Source organism: Drosophila nasuta, chromosome 2L (assembly GCF_023558535.2).
Source record: "Drosophila nasuta strain 15112-1781.00 chromosome 2L, ASM2355853v1, whole genome shotgun sequence".
In the NCBI taxonomy this organism is placed as follows: Eukaryota; Metazoa; Arthropoda; class Insecta; order Diptera; family Drosophilidae; genus Drosophila; species Drosophila nasuta.
The window spans coordinates 14293295-14312994 of NC_083455.1; the positions used below are offsets into that span (position 1 = coordinate 14293295).

Genomic DNA, 19700 nt, shown 5'->3' on the forward strand with positions numbered 1-19700 from the left:
TTGGATAAAATCAATTAGTTGTGATATGTGTGTGTTGATTCGATAATGACAGCGCTTGTTAAGCTACGAAAGCAGTTGATTGGAAATTCAAGTGTATTTAAAGTGAAGTGCAAATTTGGGAAGAATATTTAAACTATGCCTATTAAAGTGTATTTAAATTGAAGTGCAAATTAGCATAGAATAGAGAAGTGAAAACTTTTAAACTTAAATGTATTGAAATAGAAGTGAAATATAGTTAACAAGAAGTGAGATTTGTTTAAAATATTAAAATTTCAAATAACTTTAATTGAAGTGTAGTTAAAGAAACTGAAAATCAGTCGGATATATTTATTCTGCGCTTATTTTAAGGAAAGTCAATTGAAGTCTAGTTAAAGGAAGTAAAAACTTTCAGCTGTAGAAATTTGTATGAAAAGTAAATTGAAATGTTTTTTAAGCTGCAAGCATTTCATGGAAATTTAATAACTCTGATTAATTTGATTTATTATTATTTAGTTACCAGACTTGATTCTTATAGCAATTTTTTTGGTTCCTAGAAGTTCAAAGAAGTCTAAAGAAATTGTTGAGTAAACAATGTTGTTTAATTATTTAGTTCTTCAATTTTAACTTCTTATTTATAAAATTAAATATTGCTTCTATAGTATTTTCTTTCTACCGAAATTTATCCCTTGTCATTATTAAAAACCCTCACAAAGCAAAACCTTTCAACAATATGTTGACATATGCTTAAGTTAACAAAAACTATTTGAATGCATTTTTTTGATGTGCTGCTCAAGAAACTCATAAAAAAGTGGCGCTCGCTCCATTAAAAAACAAAAGCAAAATTCATGTGAAAGAGAATTGAAAACAATGCTCGTTAAGCTCTAGCCGCGTGTCCGTTATTTTCAATTTCTATAGTTCACAATATAGTTGTAATCCCATTTTTTTGCTGCTGCTGCTGCCTTTGGTTTTTCAACTTTGCGAATTGTTGAACAAGCCACAGCTAACCGACAATTTAAAGAACTGCAAAGCAAAGCAAAAAAAAGTATTGCATATTCATGGGGGCCAACATAAACTAAGCAGGGAAAAGCGCAAGGCACCTGAACGAGAACGACAGCCATAGACAATAAAAGTCCGAGCGGACGAGCGAGCGTAAAAAAAACAGCAACAACAATAAGGTGAACAACAATAGCCCATAAAATAGTCGACTGATGTGCAGTTATAACCCGGGGACAGTTTAATTGGTGCATTTTTTATGCGATACTTATTTATTTTTCATTCAGCGCGAAAGTATGCAACACATTTTGCGTTGCGGGAGCAGGCGGGGGCGACAACTGGAAAATTGACAATAATTTATTTGATTTTTCACCGTGTGTGTGTGCGTGTGGAAAACATTTCAGCCTGCAACCCCACAATTCCAAAATATTATTTTAATGCGCTGAATTTATAGTCACTGCAGCGCGACATTTAAAATCCCAAAAGCCAGCGAAAAACACTTTCGCTGTCATTTCGCCACTTTTTTTTTGAGGAATTTAAAAAAATATTGTCTCCGGTGTGCAAAATAAATCATATTAAATGCATTTTGATTATGTAGCATTTGCTAATGCTTCCGCTAAAAAAAAGCTAAATATAACAACCAAAGTTCACTTTTTTTTATATGGGAGAATAAATTTAAAAAAATATATATATATAAATATGTTGTTGGCATATTTTTTATTTATTGTTTTTGAACAATAAAAATTGGTAGCTAAGGATTTTACGTTTTTGGGAACATCTAAGCGACAGTTTTGTATTTTTGTTAATTTCCGGCAACAATTCATTTGATTCGCAATTTGTTGCAAAACATTTAATTGCTCTGTCTCATCATGCCCCACACTAACTCTCTCTCTCTCTCTCTGTCTCACCTGTAGGCAATCACACCAGCGACGTGCTCAAAATGCCGAGTCTATCGACGCGAAATGGCAACGGCTACTGGCTGGACGCCTCCACCGGTGGCATGGTGTGGCGCACCTCGCCCAGCGGCGACACCCTCGACATGCAGAAGGATCACATCGCCGACTATGCGCCCGTCTGTGGTTCAAATGCAGGCGCTGGTGTTGCCTCCGGCAGCGGCGCCAACGGCAGCAACATCGATGATATTCATGGACACGCCAGCGAACGCAACCATCAGCGGTAAGTTTACTTGTTTTTTTGCCTTTTGCAACAAACCAAGAACAACAAAAAAACAGTCGAATTTAACTGGGGACCCACTCAAAAGCGACGACAATAAAAATTCACCAAACTGTGAAATTGCATTTTTCTGGCGCGTCGAAAAATTTTCGTAGCATTTTCAGTTTTTTTTTTCGGCTTCGCTTGGCTTTTTACTCTCTTTGTTTTTGTACGGCGCCAACAAAATCAAGTTAGAAATGGAGATGTTGGCGCGGTATTTATGTTGATTTTTTGATGTGTACAGGCAGTGGGCACACCTCCCAATGGACACTTTTACAGAGTGGCTGCATAGTTTTTTGTCCAGCTCCCTGTTGGCACAAATGTAATTATCGCAGCGACGTTACAAAAACTTTAACTGGGGACAGCTTTAAGTGTTGAGAAAAAGTATTTCAATGGGTGATTTGAAAAAAATGCCATTAATATTTTTGTATTTTACTTTCATAAAATGTGTTGTTAAGGTACTTTATTTTACTGTATCATCTACTTAATAAATCAAAGTCAGAATTTGTTAGTTGCAAAAAATATTGCGTACTTATTTGGGCTCTGACCAAAATATGTTTTAAAATTTGTTTAATGCTTATGGCATTTTTGTAATTTATTTATGCACAACAAAATGTCCAGTGGAATGGTTAATCAAAACAAGGCTGGCTGCATTTGGCAAGCAATTGGCCAGGCATTGGCTAATTTATTTGTCTGGCCAATCGAGAATCACAGGGAACAATAATTGTTTGCGTTTTGCAGATGCAAAGCAATGGGCAAATGTTTGTGTAGTTCTCGTAGCTGAAATTGCCAAAACCGTAATTGTTATTTATTTTGTGGCCAATTTAATGCCAGCCACAAAAGCTGCAAATTAGCCAGAAGAGGGGCAGGAAAGGTCATCGAGTTGTATTTTTTTGTGTGCTTGCCAAAATGCTATTAAATAATTCAATAACTTTTCACATAATAAATGCTTTAAAATCGCTGCTCAAAATTCTTTTCTATTCGGCATGCGACAAGTGTTTAAGCTCTTGTAATAATTTCCTATCAATTTATCCTATCAATGTTAAATCACAGACGACAAATCAATGCCAGTTCAGCTGCTGCTGCTGTTGCTGCTGTCTACCAAATGGCAATTAAATGCCAATCAAGCGCAAAAAGCTGAAGAGTCAACATACAAAACTCATATAAAAATAATGAAAGAATTTATATAAATTTGTTGTGCACAATTTTCATGCATATTTTAAAATATATGTGTGATTTTTTCCATCGCGCGACTTCTGTGTATATAAATTTTGTGCCGAGATAATTATAATTATTTTTGCACACTTAATTAGTCATTAAAAACTCGAATTGAAAATTGTGCAGAGAAGAGCAAGAGCTCAACGCAAATATTAATATAAAATAATTGCAACAAAATAGTGCGCGAAAACTCCAATAACAATAACAATAATAATAACAATAAAAGTAATCACATTTTAATGAATATCATATGTGTGCAGAAAAACGCAATGCAATTTCCCCCCAAATTTATAACGACTTCTGAATTCACTTTAAATGTACCCTTTAAAAATTGCAGCAAATAATTGAGAGTTCTGTTCAAATTAGCCGTGTGTAACAAGTTTCATGCACATAAAATTTGTACGCTTTGAGCTGCCAGGTTTTTCCCCTCTAGCTGTAAGCTACTTACTGCTATTTAGTTTTACTTTTTGCATAGTTTCCACTGACATTTAACCTGCTCTGCAAGCATTTCCCTTCGCCAAAATGAAAACTCATTAAAGGCATTAAAAGCGTATTTTGAAATGCACGCACTGAAGTTTTTTTCTTCACCATGGCAACTCTATCAATACATCGTATATCTTCTGCTTTCGTTCCTTTTTTTTTTTTTGCTTGTCAGCTTTTGGCTGCAATTTCGTTAACGTTTTTTTCGCTCGGGAACTGCTGTTTAATCCGCTTTCAGTATTTAAATACGAAAATGATGCTAAAAAATTCGTGTGTGGGTGGCCACTTTACACCTTTTAATACCACGACATCAGGTGAATTAATTGGGAAAAAGGGTATCTTGAGTGTTTAAGCAGAGATACAAAGAATATGACAAATACCGAAAAAATAAAGCTTGATTTATGGTTTCAATTCTAAATGTAGAATATTGCAAAAAGATTAGATAATAAGGGTTGTAATGAGTTTATTTTAGTGTGAGTATATAAATAATATATTTACCAATAAACTAATTTTCTATTTACAACAAATCCATGTAGAAATACTAAATTACCCTAAATACTTTAAGCTACTAAATGCTATATTTAATAGTCATTGGTATTTTAACACATCAGCTTTTCATCCTAAAAAAATAAATTATACGAAATACTAAAAATACTGTATTTGATATTTTTGTGTACCCTTTTCATTCTAAATAATACCAAATACTAAAATATACTAAATACTATATTTGGTATATTGATCTATCAACTTTTCATCATGCAAACTAAAATATATCAAATACTAGATTAGGTAGTATTTGGTATTTTAATATACCAACTTCTCATTCTACAAACCAAATGATACTAAATACTACATTTGGTAGGTATCAGCAATACTACATTTGGTAGTATTTAGTATATTAATATATCAGCTTTTTATCCCACAAATTTCTCTCAGTATTTGACAGGGTATTTCTTTAGTCTCGCACTTAATTAATTTCGCTGTTTTATGCGACTATTTTTGCTTGTTTATTTATTTGAGTGCGTAAAGCAGATCCTTCGCTTAGTTGCAGCTGCTGATTGGAATTATCTTTGCTTAGAGCTAGATCCATTTGCACCACATTAGAGAGCTGCTGAAGCGCTTTTACCTCAGCTGCAGGTGTAAATATGTAAAATGTTAAATCCGAAATAAATTTCATTTTTACACATGAGCACGCGCTCAGCCAACTGCGAGTGTGTGCGTCAGCATATGTGTGTGTGTGTGTGTGTGTGTGGATCCATGCACGGATCTGGTTCCGGCCGGACTAAAACCGAAATGCAAATTTCCGTCTGTGGCGTGTAGACCGCACGCCATAAATTCCATTTCTCCACCTCGTTTTTGACCAAATTTATAACCGAAAAATGGGCAGCTGAAAAATTTGTTTTGGCTGCGCTTCCACACCACACTTTTGCCCCCTCTCCAACCTCTCCAATTACCTCAATACGGGCGTGGGAATTTTTGTAATAAACAGGCAACAGCAATAACTGATTTTTTTTTTGTACTCATTTTGTGTTTTTGTTTTATCTCTTCATTTGCAGCTACGTGGGCGAATATTCCAACATACCAACGGACTATGCTGAGGTGTCCAGCTTTGGCAAGGCGCCCAGCGAATATGGACGTCATGGCAATGCTTCACCAGCGCCATATGCCACCTCAGCCATCCTCAATCCCGGTCAACAGCAGCAGCAGCAACAACATCAGCAGCAGCAGCAGCAACCACGTTATCAGCAACGTCCAGGCCCAGCGGCAATGCCCGGTTCCTATGGCATGCAGCGACCCATGCATCCGCATTACCAGCATCAACAGCAGCAGCAGCAACAACAGTCGCCACATCAGCAGCAACAGTTACAGCAGCCGCATTCCAGCGCCAACATCTATCAGCAAATGTCAACGACAGGCGAGATCTATCCGAGCAACACGAATGGTGCTCGCTCCGTCTATTCGGATCAGTATTATTATCCCAAGGACAAGCACATGCACATGCACATCACCGAGAATAAGCTGAGCAACTGTCACACGTACGAGGCTGCGCCCAATGGACATCAGCAGCAACAGCAGCAGCAGCAACCATCCTCTACAACTGGCAGCAATTCATCGCAATTTGCCAGCGTGCGACGTCAACAGTTGCCACACGGTTGCAGCATTGGCAGAGACAGTGCACGCTTTAAGGTGCAACCTCAGGCAGCACAGCATGTGGATCAAACACTTGCCACCAAGAGCCAGCAACAGCATCAGAACTTGCTCGATTTGGATGGTTCGTCCTTCTGCTACAACGGTCTGGCTGATTCAGGTTGCGGTGGCTCGCCTTCGCCCATGGCCATGCTCATGTCCCATGACGATGATCAGGCGCTTTATCACACGGCCGACGGTGATCTGGATGATATGGAGCGGCTGTATGTCAAGGTGGATGATCAACAACAACCCTCGCAACAGCAGCAGCAGTTGCTGCCCCTTGTGCCACATTCGCAGCAGCATCCACAGCCGCTGGAAACACAATCGTGGCGCGGACAATCGACACGCGGCAGTCGCAAGGCACATGTGGAGGAGCCTTTGGCCAAGGAGGCCAACGAACTGATCTATGCACCCGGGAGTGTGGCCAGCGAGCGCAGTCTGTTGAGCAACTCGGGCAGCGGCAGCAGCAGTCATCAACAGCCTTGCCACAATGTCTGACCTCTGGCCACAGCGGGCAATCAGTTGCCAGTGCCAGGAGGAGGTGGTGGACAGCTTTCAACGCAAGCGCAGGAGCAGCTGTATGCGCGGGAAGTGAGGGAATTGCTTGCTTGGTGTGAGCGATTCAACAATGGCGGGGCAGAGAATTTCGAGTAAGAGTTGAGAAGACACGGGGCGTATACGTAACACACACAGAGTACCGAAAGCTGAGTTAAAGCATGCGAAATTAATCCAAAAGCAATAAAAAAGTATGCGAAAGTATCCGTTTAACCAAGACAAATTAATCCAAAAGCAAAAAGAAAATATGCGAGACCATTGAAAATAGTTGAATGCAAGCAAGATTAATCGAAAAGCGATAAAAAGGATGCACAAAATTCAAATCTGTTCTTAAAACACATTTAAATCAGTTAAGCAAGATAAATCGAAAAGCAAGTAAAATAGCTTTCATCCACTTTAAACGCCCTCAAAGGCTTACAAAATTTTTGGCTGAGCTTTAATGTGCTTGGTAAGCTTTTTAGCGAGATTTTTCTAGGTGCTTTTAATCTTTTTGAGCTCCGCTTTTCTTTCGTAAAACTTCTATATGTGACTAAGACTGAAACCAAACTGTGTGCGACTAATTTAAAAAGCGAAATTCAATTGTTTCTTACTCGTAAAGGTTTCGTGCTTCAACTACTCAAAAAGCAGACTTGATAAAACAAAACATAAAAAGTATAACAAATGCGTGCCAATCAAAAGTGGCGATTGGCTCTATGCTAGTGATAGACTTACTAAAAAACAAACAAAAAAAAAAAAAAGAATTCCTCTGTCGCTTTCTTTTATCCTCTACATCTCTCCCTGTTTCTACAAATTGCTTTCATAGAATTAGTACTTAGCTTGTAGATGATTGTAAATGTTAAAGAAAAAAACGTATGATAAGTTCCTCCAAGTATGCGGGCAGCCAAAAGCCCGTCGCTTACATAGACAGTTAGTTAGATTGTTACTTAACGCAGCTACAATGATAATTATGCTAATTAAATCGATAAAGTAAATTATGTAAATTTTAAGCTATATATATTACACTTGAATGAATGTTTTAGTTGCTAAGTGTAAATATTGTAATAAGGCTAGACTTACGCGCAACATCAAATTGAATTAAAATATTCAAATATGCAAATAGGATATCTGTAAAGAGAGAGAAAGAAAACAATAAGTGAATGAAATTGTGCATATAGTAATTTAGAAATCACCCTCTAATTATAGCTGAAACATTATTTAGTTGTTGTTTAATTACATACATACACATAACTATAACTATAAATATAAATATACACTTCGATATAGTTCGTAAATACCACCATTAGGCATATGGCAAAAACTCCTTCAATTTACAGTCTAAAAATCAATTATTAACCCATTTCTCATAAACATATACTGATAAATATACATATATACATAGTACGTACATAAATAATTATAACTTGTAACACAGTAACTGCCGCACTAATGAACTGCACTTTTACATTGGGCAGACAATTAGATATGCATTGAAATGTGACTGCTCCCCTTAAAACCCATTCTACTCTATATTCATATTATACTATATATATTGAATATTACATGAATATTAAGTGAATACACACAACACAACAACACAGAGATAAATAAAAATAGATACAATGCATACATATTATATTCGTTCCCGTACTATGTTGTTTATCCATTAGAAAATACTGAAATTAACTATATGTCTATGTGTAATTATTGATATTGAATACGTGTGTATTTACAATGTAGTAATTAAAATGCAAATAAAAATGCCATAATTATGAAATTAAAAACAAAACAAAGTCGAGTTATTCAATTACAGAAAGGGAGGGGGGAAACAATGTGAAAGATGCATTGTTAATCACATAAAGTCAATGTCAACAATCAACAATCATTTGTTTAATTCTGCTTTAAACATTCACTTTGAAGTCATTTAAATCTTCATAGTTAATTTCCCGCTGGCAAAATTAGTTGAAATTGGCGAGAGAAAACGTTTCGACGCTGCAAAGTAGGCGATATTAATTTTAATTTACGCCCCGCAAACAAATGCTGCAACACAGCGCTAATTGAAGTCACAACTCTCCACCTGTAACTGACTCCACCTCCACATTTCACCTCTCTCTTCTATCTACAAGCTGCCGCTTCGCGTCTAATTTCAACAAAGCAACGCGCTTTTAATTAGCTGCAAAAACCCAAATTATGCATGGCCAACGTCGGGTGTAAATGTGTGTGTCGATGTGTGTGTGTGTGTCTGCGTGTATGTGTGTGTGTGTGGGCAACCGCGCCCATTTTAACTACAAAATAATTACGTGCTAGGCAATTAATTGCCAAAGGGTTAGAGTACCATTCAACAAAAAAAGAAGAGTGCAGACCCACGTGCAGCATGTGGCAACATCCGGTAGCCATTTGTTGCAAATCGACAGCTACTTCCGGTATGCAGGCAACACTCTGGAATGGGGACAAAAAGGGACGCGGTTTTCAGTTAAATGCCGGGAGAAACACAAAGAAAAACGCATTATGAAAAATGTACTTAATGTAAATTTAATCATTCGGGTTTGCAAAAGCATCTGTTAAATTTGTGGAGTGTTTTTTTAAGAATACGCTTAAGTTCAGTTGGAGAAAAAATGGGTGGAAATTAATATGAAAAAGATATATGAAATGAACTAATAAAAGGAAAATTTGTTAAAGGGTGTGCTTGACTATGAGATACCCGCTATGCATTTTTAATAAAGCTATATTCTAAAAATTTACCAAAATAATATACCAAAAAAATACTAAAATACAACAAGGACAATTTTTGGTATATCGATATAGTACTGCGCTTAAAATATACCGTAAAATAGAAATACTTGCTAAATTACTATATTGCAAAAATACTAACAATATATCAAAGTCTATTTTTGGTATATTGATATAGTTGTGTGCTCGAAATATATCATATAGTATAAATACATACTAAATTAATATACCGCAAAATACTAACAATATAGCAAAGCCTATTTTTGGTATATTGATATAGTAGTACACTCTACAAAATATACCATAGAGTACAAAATATACCAGATTGTCAGCCAAAGGAACTAAGATCCAATCGCTGTAGGCGATTTTCCCATACAAAAGAAATTCCTTAAAAAATTCGACAATTATGGGAATGAGTTACAAAATGAACTATTAAATCAATAATGTCTAAATGAAAAAATGCATCGAAATTAATATGAGAAAGATGTATAAAATAAACCATTAAAGCAAAGGCAGCAAAGTTGAAATCAAATAAAAAATTTTGAAAATGTAATTAAACAGAATTACTGTCAATAAGTAAATATTACAAACAAACAAAAATATAATAAATTAATATAATACATTTAAAAGTGTATTCATTATTTTGAATTTAATTTTAATTTAATATATTTACATAATCTTGGGTAAATGATTATGTAAATATATTAAATGCAAAGAAAACTTTATTAAAGAATTTGCTTTAAAAAAGTGACAATATTTTAAATGTGAAATTTAGTATATTCTCTAGCTGAACATTTAACACATCTGACTACGTAGTTGGAATTTATTTATTGAAATCCACCAATAATTTAATTATCCACTTATGAGAAAAAAAAGAAGAAATTTGTATCAAATCATTTATCATTTTTTATTCTAAATAATTCACAATATAATTCACTGTATGAAATATATTCTCTAGTAGAATATTTAACACATCTAACTAAGCAATTGGAATTCAGTTATTGAAATAAATCAGCAACCTAATTATCTACTTATGAGAAAAAGAGACACAATTTGTGTCTCATTTTGGTGATGTCTGAAAGTCTTTTAATATCCTGCCAATTGCTGTCGTCAATCAATTATGTAGCCGAAATGTTGGCACTCCATAAAAGTTGCTGTCGTCATTAATATGTAAACAATCGCAGCAATTGTTTTGAAAGTGCCTATCCAGAAAAGCCCAGCAGACAACGATGAAGAGTCCTGATGTCTGATGTCGTGGCAACAATGTGAGACTGCTGTCTATTGCTGCTTCGTCTGCTGCTGGCGAGCATAAAAACAACACATAATCATTTTATTAGCTGCAAGGCGAACGCACTGAAGCGTGTCCAAAGGATTTCGGCGGATTGTTCATCCTGTTTTGCCGTACTCTGCTCTTCACATTCGAAATAACTGAGCTATCCTGCGAAGCTACGTCCATGAGCTGAGCTCAGTTCAACTGTTTTCGAGTACGTGTTGGCCATGTTGCTGCTGTTCTCTTGTTGTTGTTGCTATTATTGTTAACGCTACTTGAGTTAACATGTTGCACTATCCAGAGAGAGAGAGACAGAGAGACAGAGAGAGAAAGACCATCCACATCATGTGTCAAGTGTAATGTTAATGTGTGTGTGTATGTGTGTGTGTGCGGCCAGCACGTTGAAGTTTTCTCGTTAGCGAAACTAATTATCCGTTGTCGCTGTCAGCAAAATATCGTTAAACGGTAGGTGACACATCCCAGCACTCGCAACTCTCTGATTCAATGTGTGGGTGTGTGGGTGGGTGGTAAGTAGTATTAGTCTGTGTGTGTGGGCGTGTGTGTGTCTCGCCATTTGCTGCTGTAAGAGCATCAAGCGACAGGGTAAATGACCATTGATGAACGCGCAACAGAAGCATAAAAATACTTTGATTTTTGAAGTGCGTATAACTGAGCATTAACTCCTGCAACGAGGAAGCTGCCACGAGATGTGATTATCGGAAGCAAGGTAAATATAAAGCAAGGATAGTATTAAACCAAACAGCGCTAGACAGCTCGAGAGGGAGTATTAAACTCTATAAATTTTGTATTAGAACTGATGTTAAACTAATATTGTTAGATAATTGGATTAAAACAAATACATGTAAAATAGAGGCAATGGCAAATGAAATATATTATAAGCAAAAGCAAGATAGATAGAGGAAAATGTATAATGATGCATTTATATATTAGAGGCGAGGAGAAAGTAAAAACAAAGAGCGATAGAAAATTTTGTTCAATGTAATTATCTGCATAAATATGTATTACAAGTGCAATCGTTTTATTTTATAGATTATTTTCTGAGTGAAATTTGTGAAAAGTGGATGGTCAAATGATATTTTCATTCCAGTGAAAAAGGTTGATCAAATATAAGAATAACTATGTATGTATGTATATTTTGGAGTAAAAAGTAAATACACTCTGATACTAATATACTAACATGTTAATATATTAGTGTACTCCTATATACTAATAAACTAATATACTAATATACTGATGCACTAATGTACTAATATACCAATATAGTAATATACTAATACACTTATATACTAATATACAAATACACAAATATACTAATATACTAATATACTAATATACTAATATACTAATATACTAATATACTAATATACTAATATACTAATATACTAATATACTAATATACTAATATACTAATATACTAATATACCAATATACCAATATACTAATATGCTAATGCACTAATGTACTAATATACTAATATACCAATATAGTTATATTCTAATATACCAAAATACTAATATAATTTGCATTTCTGTATTCGCATACTTAAATCACTTCCTTAAAAAATCATCAAATTCTTGGCTACTAAAAATCCATTTTAACTTTATAAAAATCTCATTAAGCTTTGCTTAACACACCCTTAAACTAATGTACATTTAAAGTTAATATTAATCAAATGATACAAATCAAATGTTATTCAATTTCCAATACAGATAATAGATCGATGGGCATTTCACTGACTTTCTCTTTAACAATAATTCGAATTGAAACTGCAGCTGACAGCTGGTCGCAATGTTTATCCGCAAACATATCGAATGTACTTAGAAGTCTTTTTCTAAAGCAACCCCGTATTGAACTCCTATTACTAAAATAAGATGCTTGAATTTATGCTGAGTGCTAAAGCAACTCATAGAAATGCAATCAACGTAAATGTCATTTGACGTAGTTTAGAGAGGCTGAATGAAAAGTCAAATGCGAGGAAAAGTGGAAACTGTTTAACGAAATTAACAATTCATTGCATGAAAAGTTTGCAAGCAAGTTTCTCCCCTTCAAACAAGGAACAAACACAGCATGCAGTAATACTACCTGGACCCCCCTTGGACATGGACAGTTTTTTTCTTCTTTATTGTTAGGCGAGAACAACGACGACAACAAAGCAAAAAAAGAATGAAAAAAAATGCGACCCCCTCGAACAGAAGTGAACTGAACACAGTGTGGAGCTGGCAAACAAACAAACAAAAACAGAAACGGAAGCTGGCAAACAAGCGGAAGGCTCTGGCACTCAACTAATGGCAGCATAATGCGTTTATTGTGGAATCACAAACAGAGCAACAGACAGACACCCGTTTTATGCCGGGGGAAAGCCCTCAGTTTCCAAAAGAGAGAAATCCCCAAACAGGGCCAACCAAAAAGGGCGGCAGCAAAAGCTCGCGCGATAACCGAGCGCAAATGTCAACGCAAAAGTCAATCAGCGACTGAGGGGGGAAAAGGGGGCGGCACAGAGAAAGTGAGGTAGACATAAACTTTATAGAACTTCAACGAACCCCAGACCCCTTAAAAGACACGCACGCACTTTTCAATAGCCCGAGCAGACAGGCGGCAGACAGCAGCAGCATTCAAAATCAATTCAATTGAAATACGAATTTTCATTTTTTCGTTTTTGGTTGGTGTTCTTTTTTTTTGGTGGAGTTGCCTCCACCTACTCAGCAGAACACTCGATGACATTGTCGCTTTTTGTTTGCTGGCAGAACTCACTTGAAAACTGCCGAAAACTGTTCATTTTCATTTTCATTTTCATTTTGACTGGCGGAAATGAATCATTTCCGCTGCATCCCGAGCCACTAATGAGACGTAATGTGACGTCCATGACTGTTGGCTTCCATACACACTGTAGCTCTCCTCTGTAAAGCCTGTTTTGAATCGGCTTTGTCATGTTGCTGGGGCTAGCAATTAATTGCCATTGCGGCGTAATGTCGTTTGTCAAAAGTTGTTGCATACTTAGCGGCGCGATGACAGACCAGAAATGAGTGGCACTCATCGCAACTGTTCCGAGATACTTATAGCTCATTAAACACTCACCCGTCAAGTGCGCGACAAAAAGCGCAGAGTCATGCCACGCCCATAAACTCCTTAAACGACTGACAGACAAATTTTGAAAAGAGCCAAAAAGTAGCTAAACGTTTAATAAATCACGAAAATTAACAGGATTTCAAGCAGGTCTTCAAATAATCTATAGCTTGAGTCGCTAATACTTTTAAAATTGTATTTTCTGGGCAAAAATAATTGTAAATTAGTATTTTGGCAAATTAAGCAGAACACAAATAATCGATCTGTCATGTATATTAAAATACATTCAGTTACTTTTAATATTGTAATTTTAAATTATTATCTAGGTAAAATTATTGCATTTAAAATGGCAATAACATTTTCTATTAATTATCAAACTGTGCAAATACGTTCTATAAAATTCGTCAACTAAACAACTTATTAATTGATTGAACAATAACCATTTGATAATTAGAATTCAGCACACACCTTCAGAGATGAAATTACAATTATGAATTGTTTAAGAGAGATTGTTTAACAAGTTAATTACAAATTCTATTTGCACAAATGTATAGTAATTCCATTAAAACGTACAAAGATTCACATTGCTGTCACTTGTTTGTTGGGTTGTCAACCGTTTTTGCTTGACCAAGAAAGTTCAATTAATTAGCCTCACGAAATTTTCTATGAGGCGGAGGCAAAAGGACAGATTTGTGATTTTGTAAATCTTTGAACAGAAGCAGCTTCGGACATTTGTCACACGCTTGCTTTCATCAGTTCCATCATCATCTTCTTCATTCAAGTCCATTTTCAGACAGACTGCATACAGTTGTCACCCCTCACAATGCTAAGACCATCATGTTTTGTATACTGCTGAGCTTTTCAATATTAATTGCATAGCTTCACAGATAGCAGGAGAAAGTCGTCTCAGTGTGTGTGTGTGTGTGTGTGGGCGGCAAAGAAAGTCCTTTAGGGTCAGTGCAAACACAAAAGCCTTTGACCCATGCGTCCTTTTGCGTTGACTTTTGATGAATGGACAAGAATTCGATATGGCATGAATGAGCATTTTAAATAAATTAGTTGTATTACAGTTGCATTTGATTTATAATACCCTGCAGATAAGAAAAAGTCAAGAAGCGGGTAGCATTCTTATAATATGAATAAGATATTCTTTCAATGACTAAATGGTAACTTGAAGTCGTGGAGTACTTTCTACTTTCTTTGCGTTTTCTCTGATTGTTTGCGAGAAACATATAATAAATTACGTTGTCAAATTGATTGAGACTTGGGATTGCGACTTTGATAGAAAGCTCTGATTAGCTGGACCTTTATGAACTTATAAATCAACGCATATAAATGTACTATACAATGTGCTTTAAGCGTGTAAGCTGGCATAAAAAATTAAATATACATAAAAGCAGGCAAGTTCATAAATGAAATTCACTTAAAGTTTAATTAGAAACGAGAAACGAGTTGAGAAAACGACGACGAACGATTTATGCCTTGGGGTTATAAATTAAGATAATAAACCACCAAATTGTTATAAGTTAATTAAGCTAAATGAAAAGCTTTTAAGCATAAACTCCGCAAGGCAGCGATGATGAGCTGCTGAGACCCATCATCAAGGTGAAGCAGGGCCAAACCAAAAAAAAAAACGAAATGCCAACAGACAGAGCAAAGGATGAAGGATGTGAGAGTCAGAGACAGAGAACAAGGAATGACAGGCCAAGCGGCAAACAGTCTCGAGACTCGAGGAACTGAAGACAAATGTCTGGCAATTTGGCTAAATGGCAAAACTCGGATAAGTAAAACAGTAAAACATGCACAGGAGCATAATCAAGACAATAATTATTATTGTCATGTGTGTATTTGAGTCAAAGTTTCCCAGTCTATGTGTGTGTGAGTCGTAGAACTTTCCTCTTACCAATTTCAGACAGACAACGTGCGTTAATTATGGCCATCTGCTAGACGCCAGACGCTCCTCAAATAGCATTAAGGAAATTGCCTTGAATCGCATACCTATGCGCACATAAATAGTTGTTGTTTCTTGTTGGTGTTGTCTAGTAACTGTCATTGTTTGGCCATCAACTGTCTCGAGTCGGAGAACCGCTTAAAGGCTTTTCGCATATTTAAACTGATCCGCTTAATGTTGCTTACTAGCTACTTGCGGCTCTTAACTTGGACATTGCAGTAGCTGTACTCGAGTACTTGCTATTGATTCATTGATGTACTGATTGACATGTCCAACTGTAACTGACTGATTGACAAGTTTTGATAGCTGCCTCAGGGCATTCAAGCATAACTACTTAAGGGATTTAGTAACATGGGCAATATGAATTTATCAGTTCACTAATTCAAACGGTGTTTCTGTTTAGATTGCAATGCATAATGCATAAGATCCCAAATCAAATACAATAAAGTACAACTTTTGGAACATTAATTTGTCATATTAGATTAGAATATACTGAAAGGAATGTGCTGTAAAGTACATTAATTTAATATTTTATATTCTATTTAAGTAAGATTCTAATTAACTTCAAATTAGTGTTTAAAGAGTCAATAAATGAAATCAATTTTTAATAAGCTACAAAATACAGTTTGTTATACCAAAATATGAAAAATATATGCAATATGAAATTTCAATCACAACTTTACAACACAATTTAAATGTATTCTTAATACTAAGTTCTTGTCATTTATATTGAAGCCGAAAATGTTACTAAAACATTTTAATCATAAGAAACTGCAGCACTCACCATAAACTATGTATTTCATCTTAATCACACAACTGCCTTATAAACACAATTTAAACTTAGGTTTAATACAAAGCTTTCGACATCTGTGTGCTAATCATTTTCAATTAGCTCATGCCACTTTGGCATAAATCAGGCAAGCGCAAGCGGTTCGCTTAAATTATTGAATGGCCCCAAAAGGCATGCCAACAATTATAAATAAACCAATATACATGACCAAATGACATGCCAAAACATGTTTGCTAGTCGTTTAAGAGACTCACACGCACACACACACACACAGACACACTCACTCATGCTAATGCAAATGCAAACAAATTAAGTTTGAAATACTCAGAGACAACAGCTGTGCTTAAACAGATCTCTCACTCGCTCTCTGACAGAGAAGTTGCTGCTTTGTCGAAACCACACAATATTTGGTATTGACAGTTTATATTTAGTTGCGAAACTGCTGATTAAACATTTAATGTGACAACCAGAAGCTTCTCAGTCTCAGTCTTAGACTCAGCCTCCACATCTTGCCGCAGGCTGCAAGCGGAATGAGTTCTGACTTGTGAGTACTCGAAGCTCTCAGACAGCCTGGATGCTGAATGATTTCTTTTTCGATAATGTAAAAGTGAATTCTTTGACGCTTTTGATTTGGCATTGTTGCTCTGTAGCACTCCCCTTTAGAATACTCTTGCAGAGGGTATATTCAATATGCCACAAAGAGTGTAGAAAAATGTGCTATAACTATTCAATGGAAACAAGATAACAAGAAAACAAGTAAGAAAGCTACAGTAGAATGTGCTCAACTGTGACACATATGTGTATTCTACACATATGTGTATTCTATAGTATACATATATACTTAAAATATACCACAAAAGTACTCTAATATACTACCCATATTCATTTTAACTATATTCTACGAATATACTGAAAATATACCACAAAAATACTGAAATACTACCCATTTTCAATAAACCATATTCTACAAATATACCACAAAAATACTAAACACAAATACAAAAATACAAAAAATAATGAAATATACCGAAGGTAATATTTGGTATATCGTTGTAGTACATTCTAAATATACCAAAGAGGTCAACATATTCTAGATTTTCAGTCAAAAATATATACTTTATGGGGTCGTTATAATACCCTTCTGAGTAGCGGGTATAAATATTAAAAGAAAATATTACAATAACTCAAAACTTCGACTGAGAATTACTTTCGATGAATTACTTTTATTGTCATCTAATAACTAAAAGCTTGAATGAACAATTAGTTTCGCGGAAAAAATATTTAAAATTTGATAAATCATTTCAAATAAGACATATCTAAAGGAAATGGCTTAAGAAGCTATTTTCTGCTGAACTACAAACGTATCAAAATACAATATTTTACTAAAAATTAAAAGTTCTATTGATTCGTTAAACATTTTCAACAAGAGCATTCAATTGTCAGCATGTTAAAGTCAGCAAACGTCGAATTTTTCTTTACACTCCGGGCCACTTGAAGTTCGCCACTTCAGCGATTTGTTGTAAACTGTTGTCGCAAGTAGTGAGCACATAAACTTTGTTAAATACACAAAATTAATTTGATTACAAAATTTACAAAGCAGTTCATCGCCTGTGGCAATGATTTTTGTGGGGTTGCGCACAATGTTTAAAATGAATGTGTCAAAATTATTGGAAAATATTTCAACTGCCCGCAAGAAGTCGAGGTGTTGGGTAAGTGCTTGACAGCCGCAGGCAACGACACATCTTTAAGAAATAAATATGTAATAATGATTGAAGTGCTCGGATGTTCTAGGACACTTCAACAGATGTAATGAGTAGAGAGCAAGTGAAGTGAAGAACTTCTCATCTTGTCAACTTGCAATTTGTGTGCTTAACGCTGCCTGAAATAAGATTTGCTAGCTGCTGCTGCTGCTGTTGTCTTTCTGCAGATGCTTCAGCTACTCATGTGGTTATTTAAGCTCAATGTAATGGAATTTTTAAGTGAATGTCACAAATGCAGAAACAGCTGCTCAAATATGCAAAGACTTTTGTCCTCTCGCTCCCCACTCACAGACACCTTAGCTGCTTATTACGTATACGACCTGCTGAGTTTTTTTGCCCTTCTCTCTCTCTTGTTTATTTTTAGCTCAGTGCGCGCCACAAAGTATGCAACGAAAAAAATATATGAGGGGAGACAATAGCGATTTTGTGTGTGTTTATTTGAGCTTATATGCACATCATCTATCATCAGGTTAACACACAACAAACACATACAACACACCCACACAATCACGCTTGAGCTGCATCAATTTTCATAGTTCCATTATTATGATTGTTATTAACTTAAATAGAAAATACTTGACTGTTTCATAAATCTTAACGCCCTCAGAGCACCCGCTGAGCATCAGAGCCACTGCTCACATCTCTCCAAAGGGGATTTCTCCTGCTCGGAGTTGGAGTTGGAGGCGTGTTGCGTCAAGTAGATTTATGTTGTTATATGCGTGTCCTGCGACGAGAGTTGTGTAATTTTCGGTGATGATTTCTGTTTTGATTTATATATTTGCCAAAATGAATGTCATGAAGATTTTCCAGCCGCATTTAATGTGACTTTAATATCTGATAAGGCTGCGAATTTGCATTTGAATTTAAATTTGAACATGAACTCGTTTTAAAGAGTCAATTTATATAAATATAAATATTGCAGATGTCAATCCACAGAGAGAACAAAAATTTAGATTAAAAAATGCGAATGTTATAATTTGCTTCCTCTAAAGCGTAGACTAATTTCTACATAAAAACTTGAGAAAATAATAGAAATAGTATCTATAAATAGTATTTCTAAACTTAGTTTAAATTCAGATAGAAATTGCTATTGAAACTAGTTTAAAGAGCCAATTAAAATGTTTAGAAAATTTAAATAATAATAATAACAATATCTTTAATGTCAGCATTGAACATCAAGTCTAAATTTACATAAAAATTCATATTTGAAATACTTTAAAGAGTCAATAATTCTTATCAAATTTCAATTGAAAAACTTTGTTTGTGACCTCGACGTAATTGAATAAAGGATTAATAACTTCTCTGTTAAACTGTTAAGCCATTTAGCTTTTAACCTAGAAAATTAGGCGCGTAATTGGTCCATATGAATCGAAATAGAGTTGGAGTCGGGAGTTGGGAGTTTGGGCATGCGACAAAAGACGTTGACAACAACACAAAAGGCGCAAAAGTTTTAATAAATCCGCAAATTACTTAATAAGCAAACTCTCTCGGCTTTAACCCCCCCCCGGTGAC

The 19700-nt window shown here is 35.4% G+C and overlaps 1 protein-coding gene across 1 annotated transcript in view; it reads left to right on the top strand.

Annotated features, from left to right (window-relative positions):
- LOC132796685 (protein sax-3) overlaps positions 1-8380 on the top strand; it is a 57130-nt gene extending 48750 nt beyond the window's left edge. Inside the window, exons 13-14 of the mRNA XM_060807941.1 lie at positions 1887-2148; positions 5439-8380. Of these exons, the coding sequence (XP_060663924.1) occupies positions 1887-2148; positions 5439-6570 (1394 nt within the window). The 3' untranslated portion in view covers positions 6571-8380. The remainder of the gene's footprint in view (positions 1-1886; positions 2149-5438) is intronic.
- Positions 8381-19700: the final 11320 nt, after the last annotated feature.